Below are 20,032 nucleotides of genomic sequence, written 5' to 3' on the forward strand. Positions count from 1 at the left end.
CATGACTAATGCACTAAGCAGCGCCAGCCAGCTGAGTCACAGCTAAACAAACAGCGAGCGAGCGAGCCAACAAAAAACATGCTAAACTAACCGCTAACTAATGAGCTAGTGGCTAATCAGGCTGTACCATGTCTCCACACACACACACGCCTATCCCTCAACCTAGACCCACACGCCCATCTCACACTTACCTACGCCCATGAGAGAAACCAATTTAGTGAACCGCACACACACACACACACACGCACGCACACACACGCGCTCGCGTTGCTGATAAAGCTGAAGAGAAATTGTGCCAGTCATAACTCAAAAGGGAACTCGTCAGGACGCGGATGAGACGCTAGTTGGGATTGGAGATGGGGATGAGGATGGGAGGACTAAGCGCGTGTCTGCATTATGGCCATCATTCAGAGGCGTCATCGCAGGCCACCAAAATGCCGCACGATGAAGGGAGTATGAGGATAATCATAAAAATACTGTGGAACCTAATCCTTTCACACACACACACACACTCACTGACACACACTTGGCCACTAACTCTAACCAAAGAAAACGCATTTAAGCATGAAAGGATACGACGACTTTTGTTGTTGCTCTCGCTGATGCTGCCGCTGCTGCTGTTTGCTGAATACGTAAAAGGATTTTGCGCACCTTTCAAAATCCCTTTTTTTACAGTTTTTTTTCTATAAAGTCCAAGCTGAAGCGACTCCGAGTGAATGCATGAATGCATGATGATTGAATGAATGAATGTGCCAGGGCCAAGGCCCAAAAAAAAAGAAGAGCTAAAAAACAAAATAGAGAAAGGAGAAAGGATATGTTTGGTTTGGTTTTGGGTGGGTGGAAAACTTTGTGTGTTAGGGTCAGAGCACTAATCAGCTGGTCGTAGACATTTTGTTGCGTACCCGGTGCCTCACTTGTTTTGATTATAAATTGAAAAATTTGCTGTTGTGCAAATTTCAACAAAATCAAAGTGTTTGCATGGAATTTCCTAATTTTTTTCTTCTTTCATTCGTTGCCAGTTGGCAGTTTGCTATTGCTCTGGCTCTTCTTGTTGTACTGCTCTACTACCCCATTTTTATGGCATTTCCATATGTCACAACCCGGAGCAGGCGGTCAAGCGCAAAGGCCGAGCACCCAAGTGGAAATGCTGCCTCAAGTGTGTGTGTGAGTGTGTGGGTGGGGTCGTCTTTTGGTTGAGACATAAAGGATATGCTTGTTAGTAACCAAATTTGCAACAATGACAACCGACACACACAAGAAGAAAAAAAAAACGAGAATAGCAACAGCAAAAGAAAAGTTTTTGACACTTTCAAGTTCGCACACCATTTTCTGAAGGTGTGCAGCCATGGGTAATCGATTCCCATCTTTGGCTTTTCTCCCCATTGAAAATGGACACACTTTGTTGCCAGTAGATCTGTGAAGATGTAAACATATTTCGATACAATAGATTGAAAATGCTAATCAAATACCTACAAATATCGTTTCATTTCATATTTACAAAATATTTTCACACTGTTTGCTGTCAGCTGCGAAAGCTGATTGCTATGTCACTTGCTTCACTTATCGATTAATTTATTGTATGCAAAGTTTTCATTTTTTGAGTTGCTTTTCAACACTGGCAATTAGACAATTGCAATCGCAGCCAACTTAACAAGCGTGACTTTAGCTTTCGCGTAATTATTTTTAAATACAATTTGAAAATGTCGATCTCCAACTATAAACTGCAAACCAACGTGCGTCTGCATCCTGTGGTGCTCTTCCAAATCATTTCCTCCTACGAACGTCGTTCCAAGTCCACCACAATGGCAGTGGGCACGCTGTTGGGTCGCCGGGACAAGGGCAGCGACGTGATTGAGATCACCAACAGCTTCACTGTTCAGCACAAGGAGCACACCGTTGGCGACGTCGAGCAATTCAAGCTGGACACGCAGTACGCCAGCGAAATGTACGAGCTAAATCAGATCACCTATCCCCAGGAAAAGATTCTCGGCTGGTACGGCACCGGCAAGTGTCTGTCCCGCTCCGCAGCCGCCATGCACGCCTTCTACTCCCGTGAGTGCGGTGACTTTCAGCCACTGCATCTGCTGGTGGACACCACGCTGCGTGGCGGACGTATGACCACTCGACTCTATTGTGGCGTCATGCTGGGCGTGCCCGGCGGCACCAAAGGTCTGATGTTCACCGAGCTGCCACTGTTCACCATTGACACCGAGGGCGATGAGTCGATCGCACTGCGCACCATGCAAAAGTACGCTCTCAACACTACAAAGCACGTGGGTCGCATGCTGCCCGAGCTGGTGCACGTTGTGGATTCGCTGCGTGAGCTGGGCGTGAAGCTGGATCTTGTGCTGCGCTACATCAACGATGTGCTGGAACGCAAACGTCGGCCGGACAACAGTGTGGGACGTGCTCTGCACGATGCTCTGACTTCGGTGCCCATGTTGGATACCGAGAGTTTTCGTTTAATGTTCAATGCGAATGTGCGAGACATGCTTCTGAGCATTACACTGTCTACCATGATCAAGACTCAGATGCAGCTCACAGAGAAGTTGTCTTGCCTGCCAGATTATTGAAAAACAAGTCTATTCTATTCTAGTTTTCATCTCGATTGTAATTAACAAAATGAATCTTAATTTCAACCAATTCATTAACATGTACTTTCATTCACTTTCATGCTTCTAACAATTCATTTATTAACCAGCATCAGTATTATTAATTTGTAGATTATTTATTTGCGGTTTATTGCATGTTGAATTTCAATTTCATCATTATTTATTTATTATACAAACAGCCAAGCAACTAATTTAAATACTAGTTTGTTATTGATTAACACAATTTATTGCCAGCAGCAAAATACGCAATTTCATATTGTTGCTGGTAGCTTCTCTTGCTCTAAAGACTGACTTTTTATATACGAGATGCTTGTGTTTTTACAAACAACTTTCCAATACTGTTCCCTTATTTTGACGCACTTTCATCAGCGTTGAGATAATTATGTTTTTCTTATTTATGACGCAGGGCTTCAAAGGAGCAAAAAGTGAAAAATACTTGCAGCTTTTATCGGGAAAATAAAGCAACACTTTTAAGCAACATTGCAGTTGTCAGCGTTGCCATATAATATATTTTGTGCTGTTTTTCATATTTTTACGAATACAATAAATATATTACAGAAGTGATAATGGCATCGATTGCATAATGGATTAAATGCGGGCCGCTCTTTTGCCTTCAAACTCACGGATGCGAATGTCGTTGTCGCTGTCGCTGTCGATGGCAATGTCGATGTCGCTGTTGCCATCGCTGCTGTCGCTGGCGTTGACGTTTGCTGTTTGTCGTTTTATTTAAGCCTTTATCAATGCAAATGCGAATGCGACCGCGAATGCCACATGACGCATAAGGCCATTGTTGCAGTCGAAGCCACTGCCACAGCGACTGTGTTCGACTGCGTTGGCCTCCGAGGACTGTTTGCGTTTTTACTTAATTTGAAGCGATTTATTAATATTTTTTTAAAGCTCGTCTGCTGTGCAACTGATTGCAGCTGCTGCTGTTGCTGCTGCTGTTGGCCTTAAACATAATTAATTAAAATTGCGATATTATTGAATGGATTTTGTGTGTTGCTGCTGTTGCTGCTGCGTGGTAAACTCACAACACACGAATATATGTCAAAATCAAATCTAAATCCCAAACCTAAAGCCAGCAACAATTCCTCGAAAGGGCGCGTGTGGCACAAGCTGCAAAGCGGCAAGTGGTAACAAATGCAAATGAGCAGCGCACGCGCCATTTTCACAAATGATGGCAATCAAAAATGCTGCATGCCATCTTGCATATTGCAATCTATAGTGCGCATATTGCGTATATTTGCGACGGAGCCAAGCCAGCCAAGTGAAGCCAAGTTTCCAACTTCCAAGCAAGTTATTTCACAGATCACGTATACGCCACATTGGCGCTGCTTTTGCCGCTGCCGCTAAGACATTGCAACTTTTTGCTAATTAATGTCAAAAATGTTATATATTAAAAACGTTGCATCCAAGTTCATGCCACGTGTTTAATCCCCTGCACGCATTGGCCTCATAACTTTCGACAGTTACTTCTCCTCCTCCTTCTCTTCTCTCTTCCGAGCTGAAACGTGTTTCGACTTTGTGCGCAAATCAATGCGACAATATGAGCTGGAGCTTCTTTCAATGCTTGCCACATTTAAGTTTGAGCATTTATTGTAGCCAAACAAACTTGAAAGCCCCGGCATCTCGTTGAGGATTTATGCTGAAGTGTGTGCGCTTTTGTGGCCACAGTTTAGGTGTCAGTTGCAGACCGAGCCATGGCAGAAGCCATGGAACCAAGCAGAGCAAAAAAAAAAAAACAGTAGAAAACACGGCATGCCAAGTTGGCCGTGCTGCCAAGCCAGCTCAGCAATTGGCAACGCCCACAACATTTGACTCACAATCAGACATCGCAACCATAAAATAGTCGCACTCGCATAAATATGTATGTATGCCTCACAATAAAAAGATATATGTTACAGTAGATGGCGAGCCTTCTTCTTATAATAGACATGCTTCACGTACGCTGTGTTGACGCGCAAAACAATAATAAGGCTTCAATGCCAACGAACAAAAAAAATACAACGAAAAAATAATATAAGGAAAGCCAAAATAAATATGAGCAAAAAATAGCAACGAACAGAAGAGAAGGCACAAGTGATAGACAGACAACAGAACGAGGAGAGCGAGGGCCGCGCAAAACGAGCTCAAAAGTTGCAAGCAGCAAAATAAAGATTGGCATAGATATGCACGTGATTGGAATGTAACTCCGAAATTAAGTGGCTCCTGCGGCGCCAAGGAAACCAAAAGAAATCTTTTTGCAAAACAATATATGTCATACACAGCCCACACACACGCACGCATACATACACACACACGGCACGACACTTTCTCTCAGTGAGTTGACTGGGCCAAACGGAAAATGGCCAACGAATTGAGTGGCAGTGGCAAAACGGAAAATGAAATGCACATTAGCCGAAAAGGAGCAGAGCCCAAAAGGCACACAGAAACACAATGTGTGTGTGTGCCGGTGGCAAAACCGATAGGAAGGAAATTGTTACGTAGGCCAAGGCGCAGCAAAGTCAAAGGCAAAGCCAAAAGCAAAGAGAACAATACGAAAAGCGCAGAAGCACACAAATCGAAATAAATAAATAAAATCAAATGTTCTGTGGAAAAACTTTGGCTTCGCTGTGGAAGCAACTTAGGTAAAACTGTGCAACATCGTTGTTGCCTCTAAGGCAGCAGCGCATCTACACCCACGCACAAAGCGCTTGAATTACATCTTATGAGCGTCTGGAGGTTACGCTTTAGGGGGAACCAGCCATCCAGCCAGGCAGCCCGCATGGCGTATACGTAACGCCAGCGTAACGGAAACGGAAACAAAGCGATAAACTTTTGTTAGTGTAGCGCAGCAATCCACACTCGAGGCCCGCGGGAGCGTAAAAGTGCGAAAGTGCGCCCCAATCGCAGCAATAGTGCCAGTCCGTCCAAGTTCTCTCTTGCCGTTGCCTTCGTCTACGTTTACGTTTACGTCTTCGTCTCAATCTCCGTCTCTTACTACGTCTCCTGCTTCGTGTTCGTTTAAGACACCAGCACAAAAACAGCTTCAAACGGAACCAGCGACGCAGCTCAGAAGCAGCGTGTAAATGTCGGCTAACACTTGGCTGCGTTTCCTGCAAAAAAACTAGTAAGAAAGCAACAGCCGAGTGTACTCGACTTTGAGATACCCGCGACTCACTTTGAATGAAATGATATTATTAATAATATACCTCAAGAATACCTATTCATATAATACTACATTCAATAATTCATTAATACTAATATATACCGAAGGCTACATTTGGTATATTGATATAGCACTACATTCAAAATTGTCCATACAAAAGAGTTTATTAAATAACTTTGACAATTTTTATCTGATCGCAACCAAATCAATAATACTGTAGTTATTATTGTTTGTACAAAAAAGTTTCAAAATTACAATTCTTCGATTTATTTTTAATGGCGGAGGCTGAAGTAAGATTGCTCTATAATACCCTTCTACCCTATGGATAGCGGGTATAAAAAAACGGAAAGGCGAATGAAAATAGTTGGAAAAATCACAAGAAACAAGCAACATACTCAACAGCTTGCTTATGTGTTACTCAGACACAATTGCACCAGACCAAGTGTGAGTCGCAGACGAAGACGCCTCTCAATGTGTAAATTACGAGTGTATTTCAGTTTTTTTCTGATTTTTTTTACTCATTTTTGTTGTGCTGTGATTTCAGATTTCGGCTTCAGCTTTAAATGGCAAAACGGCTGTCATTAAAAGTCTTTGACCGACGAAGTCTAATACAATTTGCTTTAATTTTCAGCCGCAAATGAAGACTGATTGAGTACAAGTTCAAGAAAATCCAATAAAAATACAATCCCGCCCATCACAAATGTCTCCCTTCCCGTCCCGTCCCGTTTCGTCCCGTTCTGTTTTGTTCGGCGACTGAAAAGTCAATGGCTAACAAGCAAAAACAAACCGAAATAAGTTCTGGGGAAAATCTTAATTTTCCACAACAGAAACGTGACACATTTTCGCTGGTCAGAGAGGCGGCAGCCACCGCATGGCAAACTGTTCACTAACTTTACACACACACACACATGCACATAGCAATTGTGTATCTGTGTGTGTGTGTGTGGCTCAATTGGCTGGTGCTTGTTTTTGCTTTTTTGGTTGCGAAAGGATGGGTTAGCCTCAAAACCAATTTCTTTTGTATTTTCATCACACGCAACAAGGAAAATGTTTTTGGTCGTGTGCTTGTTTCCAGGTAATATAATTGGGATTTCAACCCAAATGTCTTAAGTAGCCAATATCAAATTTGTTGGTCGGGTTAATTTCCAAAACTAAACCCTTCATTTCAACCAATTAACACTGACTGTCTGGAGTATCAAATATTGCAGCTGTAACATTTGTTGACAGAGAGTTGAGAATGGAAAATGAAATACATTTCAGATTTAAAATAAATTATATATTTGAGTCAGGTAATGTAGAAGTTAAAGTTTAAATTGGATATATATTTCTAACAATAAACATGCTTAGAACAAATATAAATCAACATCTGAATTAATTTTAATATTTGTTATATTTACCATAAACATTGCTTAGCATTTAACAGGTTTTAGAGCATGTCAAAGTTGATCGAACTATTTAAGCTACCCTCGTTTATCGAACCTTTCCTCGTGTGCTTAACAAAAACTGTCAACCACATGGCCCAAAATGTCATTTCGACTAAATACACCTTTTCCTTTTGTCATTTGATTTATTGTATGCCCCAAAGTATTTGCGGTGCAAGTGAGTAACATGTGTGTGTGTGAGTGTGTGTATGTAGGGGTGGGAGGGACTGTATACTATGTAAATGTCTGGCTGATTTGTTTAAACAAACGTCCAAAGTGTGCTTCCTTTGCTTGTCTCTACAGCTGTCAGGTTCAATCTTGTGCTCGTTGTGCCCTTAACCGAAACCTGAACGACCACACTTTCTTCTAGTGTTTGTTCTGGTTTGCAACAATGTGTGTGTGTGTGAGACTAGGTGTGCGTGTGTGTGTGTGTGTGCGTGTGTCGTCCACTTGTCATGTCACTCAGCGTCATTGTCATGCAGACAATGGCAGGGCAGCAGTGAGCAGTGAGCAGCGAGCAGCCGGCAGTCAGTCGTCAATCTAGCTAAAGCTCTCGTTTGGGCCAAACCCAAGGGGCATCGGTTTTTCGGAGCCTCTTGCATTTCATTTACATTTTCAATGTCAGGTTGTGTGAGACGATGCCTGGTTTCTTCGGGAATGTTGGCATTCGTAATTTACCGTTACAAATCAATTGTCAAAGTTATGGCCATGACGCCTTCTTCAACGCCTCTTCGACCCCCTCTTCCCTTCTCCGAGTGTGTTTTGTCAGCGCGTGTCAATGCGTTGATATCCTTGAAACGGCAGCATCCGTTTGTACTTAAACGTTATGCTTGGCCCCACAACGCAAAACGCAAAAAGAGACGGGATTTTTACGCACAATTTATGTTAATTTGGCCACAGTTTAGCCATAAAAGAATCAGACCAAAGCGATATTCCCAGCCAGCCAACATATTTTTATAGCTTTTGCTTCGATATTTATGCGCGATTTTTTTCGCATTGAACTGAAATTGTTTAGCTGCTTATATTGTGGGATACATATCAAATGTACGTGCTGCGGCAAAACTTTTGGGGTTCATTGCACATACACATACACACACATACACCCGAAATCCGAGCACACACACAGAGTTGGGGAATGTGTGGCTTTCTGTTAACATTTTGACAGCAAAAGGCTTTAAGTTGTCAGCGCGTTCTTTAGCCATTTTATTGTTGTTGTTATTAGTTGTGTTATTCCTCCTGCTGCTGCCGTTGCTGTTGCTGCTGTAAGCGCTTGTGCTTATTAACATATTGTTGTTTTGCGCCTGTCGCGCCATTGACAATTCATTTTGTTATCAGCACAACACGAAAGCTTAGTGACAAAACCTAAAAACAAAACCCCCAAAAACCAAACTCTCAAAACTATGCAAAATACTCGACTGTTAGATGGCCTGTATTTTTTGGGCATCCACTTTGAAAACAGGAAAATTAATAATAATTATTCATAAATGAGCATATGTTGTGCTTTGCACAGAAAGGTAGCAAAACTTTTCGAACATACTTAAATATACGAAAATTTTGTGCAGAAGTTTACAGTAAAGATTACAAAAGGGGGAAATTCTCAAATTTAGTTTTGTGTGTTCTCCTATTATTACTAATTGTATCCCAGAGGTAACTTTAGTCAATTAATTTATGTTAGTTGAACAACTGCTCAAGGCTTTAACTTACTTGAGGAACTACTTAAGTGCACAAATGTGGGCATAAATAAAAACAAATGAGTTAAAGAGGAAGTTCAAACTAATTTTAAATATTGAATTTGAAAATTAAAATTCAAACATAAAAATTTGTTTGACAAATGCACATACCCAAATGAAGCTATGTTTAGTTGGGTATAAAAATGCTTATGCATAGTAAAAACTGAGTTGTCAGCTAGAGATTTATACAAATGATAAGCCCTGTGTCAGTTGATCTGTAAATACGACATGCGAGCAGTGTTAATTAAAGGCAAACTAAGGCTTTAAAGCCCCCAACTAATGCCAAAACTTGTTCTAGCTGAAACAGAAGCTTGTGACGAACACCACGAGGTTCTACTCATCTAAGCCTACTCTGTCTAGCTAACTTGCCGGCTCAGTTCAGGGCTGGGGTGGGTCTTTGGCTTCGACTGGGTAGTAAGTCATCATAAATTAAAGTGTAGACAGAGTGTAATACCAGGGGAGAGGGACAGTACTCATTTCGCATTATCTCAAACGCTCGCACATCTAGTGCCCAATCAAAATTAAAAGTTTAACGCCTCATTGTTTTCTTCTCCATAATATTCAGTATTTTAATACACATACTTCATTTTGTTTATAAAAATTATCTCTAATTAACAATAGTGCTTGATTTATCGAGCTATTATTTATCGTTACGTTAATCTGTTTTGTTTAAATATTTGTCTTCATGACTTAATAATACGAAAAATATACCAACACGGAACACACGGAATTGAAAGCCTCACAATCACAACCCCAATCAACTATAAATACAGTCACGGCTATGCCGTACTTACGCACTTTCCATCGAAGTTAGCAGGCCTGATAACCGATGAATCCGTCGTAGCATATATGATTGATGATGATAGCTGTTAAAGATGATAAAAGGTTATGGTTATCAGGCTATCAATCCCTATGTACCCATGTTGGCTGTGTGAAAAGTCGAAAAATGAGTTAGTTGATCTGACAAGTACTATTTACAAATTCAATTTAATTTTTCAAGTATTCAAACCATGTTGGCACTTTTAGTGCATTTTACGATCGAAAACAATCCAATGCAGATGGTGCTGGCGGGTTTTGTGTGGAGCCGTAGATCTCTCGCCGGAAGATCTACGCTCCTTTGAACGTCTCTAGTATCGCCTTCGCTTAGCCGCTATCGAATACCGTTTGATAATCTGCAGCGAAGATTCGCTGCCGCAAGATTATCGCCTTATTCCCACTCTAGCCGGTTGTTTGCAGCGAGGTTCGCCGCCTTCACCCAAAACTCCCTTAGGCTTGCAGGTTAGGGTGAATATCCGCGTGCGCTTCACTAGTTGCACTTGTTCAACAAAGGGGAGACGAGGATCGCAATGTGCAACACCTATTCCACTCTAAGGAGGGTCTAGCGGGTGCAATTGCCAGAGGTATGGCCAATAAGCTGCATAAAATAGCATTTTACTGCAAGGTCTAATCAGATGGACACTACTTACCAATCAGTGGCAAAGAGAAAATTTAGCAATTCTAAATTCTCTATTAGAGCCGGCCAATCCAAGTTGGCGACAAAAGAAAACCTTGGATGCCAAAATTGTTGGCTTTCCTTTCTTGGTTGCAGTATTATTTTAAATTTATTTTTGCAATTTTTCTTTGCAAATTTTTGGTCTGATGTAATAATGCTCTCAGTGAAAAAAGTGCATAAGTGAAGATGGCTGCCCTTAGTGAGTACTCAAAGCATCTCTGTGTGGATCAAGGCGATACTTACTACCCGTTCGATAAACTCAACAGTTGAACTATGCTAAGTGGAGTTGCCAACTTAATTAAGGCTTTGGCGCATCAGCTGATGCTTTGATTTGTGACAATCAGATGTTTATTTTTTGCAACTTTAATTTAGACAACTACCTCACAACAGCAGATTTTAATCGAGAGTTCAATCGAAGACGTAAAATCTGAAAGAAGGTAGTTACTCTTTGAATTCCCACAAGTCTTTAGCATGAAATTGACCAATTTCCTTGCCCTCTAAATTTTCTAATAGGTATAAGGCCTGTCCAATTTTTCGTTTTACTCGTGCCTTAAGGCCGACTGGTGCAAGCTTAGCGTTGAAATTGTTTGCCATATTGCTCAGTGCCCAGTTACGCTTAATTACTGTCTGGCCAACTTCAAAGGTTCGTTGTTTAGTACGAAAGTTATACGATCTCTGATTCTTTTCATATGCCTTTTTCAGATATTTGTGAATATCAGCACGGATTTTAGAAAATTTGTCAGCACGATCGAGTCGAGCAGTTCCTTCACTTAAGAGATTCAAATTTTTAAGTACTGTGTAGTCTTTACCATGCGTCATCATATGTTGTCCAAATACAACATAGTACGGTGACGCGCCTATCGATTGATGTATGTTATTGCGTAGAGCACAATTGATACTGCTAACATATATATCCCATTCTCGCTGGTCTGATCGAATAAATGATCTTAACGCCGCATTAATGGATCTATTGACTCTTTCAGCTGCATTACTTTGAGGGGAATATGCTCCAGTGAACATGTGTTTGATACCATACGAAGACAAAAATGCAGCGAATTCTCGGCTTTTAAACTGAGTGCCGTTGTCGCTGATTATGAACTCTGGTGTGCCAAAACAGTTAAATACAGTGTTGCGCAAGTGATCAATGATTATTAAAGTCGAAAATTTCTTAACTGGTATAAGAAATGTGAATTTTGAAAGATGATCCAGGATGATAAAAATTCCAATATTACCAAGTTTTGAGCGTGGAAACGGACCTATGAAATCTATGTAGAGTCTTTGAAATACTCGCTCACTAATTGTTTGAATACCCATTGGCGGCTTTAGATTTTGTGTCGGGTATTTTGAGGTTTGACATATTTCGCATTTGCTAATAAAGTCTCGCACTTCCACTACCATTCGTGGCCAATAAAAATGCCTACGAATGCGTTCTAGACACTTCGCTGTGCCGCAATGTGCTGACGTTGGGGTACAATGAGCTGAAACTATCACCGAATTTCTGAGAGATGTAGGGACGTACAGTTTCCAGCCATCGCCAATATCTTCGCTGACGTCGGAAGGCAATACTGCTCTGTAATATAAATATCCGTCTATGATTTTGAAATCCGGAAGATTGGATTTGCTCATCTTCTCTTTTAACTCGACATAATCACTTTCGAGAAATGCATCCGAGTTTAAATCTATCTCTGGTAGTATTTCGAGCTCAACAACATCTACATTTTCTTCGAATGCTCTGGAAAGAGTGTCAGCGACTACATTTTGACTGCCCTTTCGATGTTCGATCTGAAAATCCATTCCTTGTAGCTTTAACGCCCACCGAGCAAGTCTGCCATGAAGGTCTGTTTGATTCATCAACCATTTCAGACTTGCATGATCGGTTATAACTTTGAATGATTGGCCTTCTATATACATACGGAATCGCTTAATGGCTAATACAACTGCCAAGCATTCTAATTCCGTTGTAGAATAATTTCGTTGTGCTTTGTTCAACTTTTTCGACATATATGCAATGGGTAGTTCGTTGCCTTCTGCATCAAGTTGAGCTAATACGGCGCCGATGCCATATGTTGAAGCGTCACATTGCACTATGAATGGCAACTCATAGTTGGGATGACGCAAAAACGGAGCAGAACATAGTCTATGTTTTATTGCTTCGAACGCATGTTGGGCCTCTTCATTCCATTCAAATTTCTTTCCTTTTAGCAGCTCTGTTAGTTCAAAGATGACCGTTGAGTACTGGGGAATAAAACGCTGGTACCAACCAGTCATGCCCAGGAATCGTCTCAGTTGGCGTCTGGACTGTGGCACCGGAAATTCGGAAACGGCTTGCACTTTCATTGGATTTACTCGAAGTGTGCCTTCTCCTACTACATGGCCTAAGTAATCTACTTCTCGTATTCCAAACTGACTTTTGGTAACATTTATTGTTAGTCCCGCTTTTCGTAATCTATTTGCCACTTCGGTCAGATGCAGTAAGTGGTCTTCAAAGTTAGAGGACATGACCAATAGATCATCTAGGTAAACGAATACGTGTTCCTTCATGTCATAGGGAATTACTTGATCCATAAGACGACACATTGTATGAGGTGAGTTACACAAGCCAAATGGCATCCGAGTAAACTGATACAAGGGTCTATTTGGTACCGTAAAAGCAGTTTTTGGTCGCGCTTCTTTGTCTAGAGAAATTTGCCAAAAGGCATCTTTTAAATCGATTTTGGAAATGCACTTAACAGATGGCAATCGACTTAGAAGACCTTCTAAGCTAGGCATGGGATATGCGTCCTTCTTCGTCACTGCATTTAGCTTTCGAGAATCAAGACATAGACGATCTTTGCCAGGTTTAACAATCAAAACCACAGGCGAGGACCATGCAGAGTTCGAAGCTTCTTCTATTACTCCTAAACGTAACATGCGGTCAATCTCGGCACAAAGTCGCTTTTCTTTAGCTGGAGATATGGGATAGTATCTTTGTTTAATGGGAGTACTATCTCCTGTGTCTATAGAATGTTCAAGAAGTGTTGTTTTTCCTAAGCCGTCCCTTTCGCATGACGGAAAAAATCAACAACTGCTTGTAATCTGCGTTTTGCATTACTGTAAGAGACAATTTGGGTATCGTTTCATTTTCAATTTCAGATTCAGTTACTGCATTAACATAACTAACAGAAATTCCAAATTTATTCCAAAAGTCAATTCCGCAAATAACATCTTGCGTGATGGCGCTAACAATTAGGAACTCAAACGATTGCTTTGTCGAATTATATTCGATTGGAAGATTAATGGTACCAGCGACCTTTTGAGGTTGTCCATCAGCAGTTTTAACAAATCCTTTGGATTTAAGATAGTTAATATTATTTTCAAGAATGTACTTTGCTAAGTTTCCTCCGATCACGCTTTTATTTGCTCCGCTATCGAGCAAGGCCAAACAACGCTGATCGAGAATGTTGAGGTAAGTAAAGGGTCGTATATCGTTGTCTTTATTTACGATAGCTGATATCCTATAAGAATTTAGTACACGCTTTTTCGACCAAAATGTATGCATACGATGAGCAGCACGCGATTTTGGAGATGTGTGTATTTTTCTTAATCGCAAATGATAAGGTATAAAATGTCGATGAATTTGTAAGTCAGGTAAGTTATTCGATATAGCAGGTGGTTGAGAATACTCTAGAGAATTTGGTTCTATTTTTAATTGCGGATATCCGCTTTTGGTGGTAAGCGAATACCCTTCTGCGAGTTTTCCTGTTTGGTTTTACATTTTGTACAGTTTGGTTTATATGTGTCAAGTTTTCCACATCCATAACAAAATATGCGACGTGATTTCAGGCAATCCTGGTAACGATGACCAATTTCATCGCAATTCCAGCATTTGAAATTATCAGAATACTTCATAGCATTTACATCTGCTGATTCTGAGTTTTCATCTTCAGAGCCTAACTCCAGGTCTTTTTCTAAAGCAATCTCATGAATAACTCGGTTGGGGTTATTCGATCGATTTTGATGTTTAGGCAGTTGGGAGTAGAATTCTTCATGTTTGTGACATTCTCTACGAAGGATAGCTAAATTTGAAATTGGAACATGTAACAGTTCATGTCGAAGATCTGGTTTCAAATTCTGTTTAACATAAGAGACCAATTCGGTATCGGATAGACGAGAATTAAGCGTATCTGCTATGTTCAACATAGCATCCAAATATTCATCGAAAGGTTCATTAAACTTTTGTTTCCTGCGCCGTAAGCTATCTTTTATGTCTTCATCGGTTCTTTGATTTTGGTATCTTTCGCATAAACGAGAACAAAGATTATACCAATTCCTATGATGAGAGCTACGATGAAATCTCCAATAGAAGGTTAACGCTGGACCTGAGAATAGTAAGTGAGCAAACTGATACAACGTATCAAAGTTTCCGCTCAAACAACGAGAGGTCAAGCAATTTATTCGATATATAAAGTCGTCGATTGGTATATCAGTTGGTGTACCACTGAACTTAAGATGCCAATTAACAATGGTACTAGAAATTCGGTCAGGCCGATCGAGACTACCAGATATATTTCCTGATTGCCCCAATCCTTCGTTATTCTGATCTGGAATTTCGTTATCCCATTCCAATTGCGGTTCCTCGGAACGAACTATTGGCGGTTGGGCGGCAATATTTAAGTTTCTAAAGGCAAATTCAACCTGATCAGCGATAGTAGCGACTAGTTCCGCTCGAAAGTTATCGAGTGAAGAAGTGATAAGTCCTTGAACTCGTTGTTCAGACACAGCTGGAACGGGTGTGGTTGTACTTCCTGTTGATGCTCGGGGTAAGCGACTTTCTCGCGCAGCATTTTGATGCTGCCTGGAAGTAGGTACATTTTGTTCTAAGCTTGCCCTATGTTGCCAAGAAGGAGATTGTGCGGCATTTCTCATGAGATTCTCTCTCTGATTAGCTCTTGTTTTTGGTCGATCTCGTGGTTTAGTACCAGCGGCTCCCGAGGCTTCGCGTGAAACTGGGGGTGCTGCAACTGTATGAAGCATGCTTAACCCTTCAGATTGTTCTGAGCCAAAATATCTCCTATCCTGCACGGCTTTTGCAAGTTGGACAAGTTTCGCTAGTATTGAGCCAATTGGATATACATTCGGAGTGAAAGTTATGACTACAAGGGGTTTTTACTAATTCAAATTCAGACGATTTTAAATCATTGCAAATTTTGCAAAGAATTAGTGAACTAGCTGATGCGAGGTTTTCGTCGCTGCGAGTAACCGGCATAATGAATTAAAATATGAATGTGAACTAGTACGGTATTCGATATTGACAAGGTAATTGACAAAAATAAGTTTACGATATGCGATAATATAGTGTTCAAGTTTTAAGTTTTTAAGTTTGGGACTTACCCTTCAATGCGATTTTAAGACAATGCGAAGTGTGTACTGAGAGTCTGAATCTACTTTGATTAGTAACGTATTTGATGAGTGTTTGTGATTGAAAGAGGAACAGATCGATATTAACCAATACTGAACAATTCTCGATTTCAATACCACAACACAATATTGTGTACTGGGCCTAACAATGATTCGGTAGAGAATCGAAATTCATCCAATTCTACAAAAAATTTCCTTAATCACATTATTGGCCAGAAAATTGCATTTAACAGGTTTAATTCATTGATAACACTATCAATTAATGAATCCGCTATGTATGTTCTTTTCGCCTGGTCTGCTTCCGACGTTCTCATCAGTAAACAGCCAATCCAGAAGGCAGAAAATTCATACATCTATGTTTTCAATAAAAAGAATGAATAGTTTGATGAGGAAATGTTTATTTTGGGGCACATTTTCCATAGGCCTCACGAGTTGGGCGCCATTTAATTATGTGACGAACACCACGAGGTTCTACTCATCTAAGCCTACTCTGTCTAGCTAACTTGCCGGCTCAGTTCAGGGCTGGGGTGGGTCTTTGGCTTCGACTGGGTAGTAAGTCATCATAAATTAAAGTGTAGACAGAGTGTAATACCAGGGAGAGGGACAGTACTCATTTCGCATTATCTCAAACGCTCGCACATCTAGTGCCCAATCAAAATTAAAAGTTTAACGCCTCATTGTTTTCTTCTCCATAATATTCAGTATTTTAATACACATACTTCATTTTGTTTATAAAAATTATCTCTAATTAACAATAGTGCTTGATTTATCGAGCTATTATTTATCGTTACGTTAATCTGTTTTGTTTAAATATTTGTCTTCATGACTTAATAATACGAAAAATATACCAACACGGAACACACGGAATTGAAAGCCTCACAATCACAACCCCAATCAACTATAAATACAGTCACGGCTATGCCGTACTTACGCACTTTCCATCGAAGTTAGCAGGCCTGATAACCGATGAATCCGTCGTAGCATATATGATTGATGATGATAGCTGTTAAAGATGATAAAAGGTTATGGTTATCAGGCTATCAATCCCTATGTACCCATGTTGGCTGTGTGAAAAGTCAAAAAATGAGTTAGTTGATCTGACAAGTACTATTTACAAATTCAATTTAATTTTTCAAGTATTCAAACCATGTTGGCACTTTTAGTGCATTTTACGATCGAAAACAATCCAATGCAGATGGTGCTGGCGGGTTTTGTGTGGAGCCGTAGATCTCTCGCCGGAAGATCTACGCTCCTTTGAACGTCTCTAGTATCGCCTTCGCTTAGCCGCTATCGAATACCGTTTGATAATCTGCAGCGAAGATTCGCTGCCGCAAGATTATCGCCTTATTCCCACTCTAGCCGGTTGTTTGCAGCGAGGTTCGCCGCCTTCACCCAAAACTCCCTTAGGCTTGCAGGTTAGGGTGAATATCCGCGTGCGCTTCACTAGTTGCACTTGTTCAACAAAGGGGAGACGAGGATCGCAATGTGCAACACCTATTCCACTCTAAGGAGGGTCTAGCGGGTGCAATTGCCAGAGGTATGGCCAATAAGCTGCATAAAATAGCATTTTACTGCAAGGTCTAATCAGATGGACACTACTTACCAATCAGTGGCAAAGAGAAAATTTAGCAATTCTAAATTCTCTATTAGAGCCGGCCAATCCAAGTTGGCGACAAAAGAAAACCTTGGATGCCAAAATTGTTGGCTTTCCTTTCTTGGTTGCAGTATTATTTTAAATTTATTTTTGCAATTTTTCTTTGCAAATTTTTGGTCTGATGTAATAATGCTCTCAGTGAAAAAAAAGTGCATAAGTGAAGATGGCTGCCCTTAGTGAGTACTCAAAGCATCTCTGTGTGGATCAAGGCGATACTTACTACCCGTTCGATAAACTCAACAGTTGAACTATGCTAAGTGGAGTTGCCAACTTAATTAAGGCTTTGGCGCATCAGCTGATGCTTTGATTTGTGACAATCAGATGTTTATTTTTTTTTTTTTTTTTTTTGAACTTTAATTTAGACAACTACCTCACAAGCTGAAGCAGTTGTTGGATAAAGCAACAGCCGCTGAAGTTGGACACATATATGACTATAGAAATACATAGACACACACATGCACATACAGAAGAACACGTACTCGCACTCTTCCACTTATGCATGTTGCATTTGCAGATCCTTGCGTCTTATGTCTAAATTGTGGTGCACTTTAGGTTGGGGTATTGAAAGCATGCCAGAAGCCAGCAGCGTGCAGCAAGACGTTGCGAAGACGAGGATGCAGCTGCCTCCAAACAGCAAAAGGCAGTTTAAGCCCTCCAACATAGACACACACACACTCAGAAGAGAGAGAGAGAGAGAGAGAGATTCATGTGGCAGCCTCGTTATTATTAGCATAATTACAGGCGCATTAGCGAGTTGCGGCTTGGGCATCAGGTTCCTGGGCAATTTGCGTGGTTGCCTGATTATGACAGCCTAAAAGTATGCCACACACACACATACACACACTTATACCGAGGGGAGTTTGTTGCAACTTGTCGAGCACTTTAATGCTAGCTTTATGTAAATGTACAAATTTATACAAGAATACATTTCCTAGAGCTAGGGAGAGCTGTGCTATCTGTTTAATAATACTACTTGCTATACATATATATTTTCTAGAGCATTTTCATTAACATTGCATTAATTAGTTTTTCATTTTACTTTGCAGCTCTTGACGCTCGCTTCATGTTTACGCAAGCGACGCTGACGTCCGAGCTTCAACATTAAACAGCCAACAACTACGACCCAAAGCTGGCCCGAAAAGGTCACGCGGCTAAGAACAATTTTTAGATAAGATTCAAGCTCAAATAAAAACAGAAAAACAGCAAGCGAAAAGAAAAACAGGAGCTGCTGAGTGGGAGAGACAACAAACAATCAGAACAGACAGCGACAGAGAGAGTGAGAGCGAGAAAGAGAAGAGTGGAAAGAAGCTGAGAGCAGAGGACTGGAGGACTCTAGGCAGGAAACAATGCGTTCCCTGCGCAGTTTACAGCCGCTTGGGCTGCTGTGCCTGTGCCTGGTACTGGGTGAACTCGCCGTTGTCGCGGCCTATCCCAAGACCAGCAGCACCCCAGCAGCAGCACATCAGACGAAGCAGCAGCCTATCTACACCTATCTGACCACATCGAGTGTGTCCAGCCACGGGAATGATGCCGCCGCTGCCGCTGCTGCTGCTATGCAACCAGCCATTGTGTACGAGGCAGTTATGCCAAAGCAGGAGGAGAAGTTGCCGCCTGCCACGGCCACAACATCCGCAACATTCACGTCGCCGGATGAGGCATCAAAGAAAGTCATCGGTTCCAGGTGAGTGCACAGACTCTTTTGGCTGACGTGAGCGCGATTTTAACTTTAATGGAGGGGTTGTAAGGCAGTCGAGACTCCTCATCCTCCCTCTTGTCTCCCTCTGCATTTGCTTAGGCATTGTTTGTGCTTGTTGTTGTCGTTGCTGTTGTTAGGCAAAAGTCTTTTGTTTGTACAGCTTTTTGCAATTTTTCCCACTAATTGAAATAGAATTTCTCTTTTGTTGTTGGCCCGCTGTTCGTGGACGTGGGCATGGGCGTGGGCGTGGATGAAGGTCTGGGCTGTGGGTCTAAGTCTGGTCAGTTGGCAAATGCCTTAGTATTTTAATTAATTTGCTCAACAGGCGCCGCACCGCATCACGCCACTTGATGGCAAAGCAGCAATAAAACACGTGGCATACCTTGCGGCGCTCTGTTTAAAATCCAACAACGCTCAAACCGAAAAACCGGGATGGGAAAATAGAACAACGGGCAAGAATACAACGAAAAAGCAAAAAAAAATAAACAAAATAGCAGGCGAGGCACAAATTGAGTGCTCATTAACTTCAAATCAATGCTAATCAGTGTGGCTGTGTGGCAGTGTGGCCTTCGGTTTGGGGCAGCTAAGTGGTGGTGTTGGTGCTGCAGACCCCAAGAGTGCAGCTAAAGCCAACAGCGAACTCTGGCCCAAAACAATTTTTGCACATACAAAAATACATGTATTGAAGTGCAAAGGCAAAAAGTAAGTGGCAAAAAAGCGAAGGAAAAGCAAAAGCTAAAAGCAAAATGAAAATGAAAATTAATATTTTGTTTTCGTTATGAATTTCGTTAACCTTCAGGGCAAGGTTCTCTCAACCTCTCCTTTAGCTCCTCCTCATCCTCCTGCTTTCACATTAATTCAGAGCGTAAACAAATTCACAGC

The 20,032-nt window shown here is 41.2% G+C and overlaps 2 protein-coding genes across 3 annotated transcripts in view; both read left to right on the forward strand.

Annotated features, from left to right (window-relative positions):
* Nucleotides 1-20,032, forward strand: part of LOC132791521 (mucin-5AC) — a 47,693-nt gene that overhangs the window by 18,241 nt on the left and 9,420 nt on the right. For both annotated transcript variants that reach the window (XM_060800482.1, XM_060800483.1), the window contains exon 3: nucleotides 18,501-19,135. In XM_060800482.1, coding sequence (XP_060656465.1) covers nucleotides 18,801-19,135 — 335 coding nt within the window. In that variant the 5' untranslated portion in view covers nucleotides 18,501-18,800. The remainder of the gene's footprint in view (nucleotides 1-18,500; nucleotides 19,136-20,032) is intronic.
* On the forward strand, nucleotides 1,565-2,647 carry LOC132789854 (eukaryotic translation initiation factor 3 subunit F-2). Its single transcript, XM_060798145.1, has one exon. The coding sequence runs from the start codon at nucleotides 1,701-1,703 to the stop codon at nucleotides 2,571-2,573; it is 873 nt and encodes a 290-aa protein (XP_060654128.1). The 5' UTR covers nucleotides 1,565-1,700; the 3' UTR covers nucleotides 2,574-2,647.

The sequence above is a fragment of the Drosophila nasuta genome, chromosome 3 (genome assembly GCF_023558535.2).
Source record: "Drosophila nasuta strain 15112-1781.00 chromosome 3, ASM2355853v1, whole genome shotgun sequence".
Lineage (NCBI taxonomy): Eukaryota > Metazoa > Arthropoda > Insecta > Diptera > Drosophilidae > Drosophila > Drosophila nasuta.

Excerpts from the sequence above, each read along its gene's own strand:
- LOC132789854 (XM_060798145.1), top strand. The coding sequence starts at position 1,701 with ATGTCGATCTCCAACTATAAACTGCAAACCAACGTGCGTCTGCATCCT.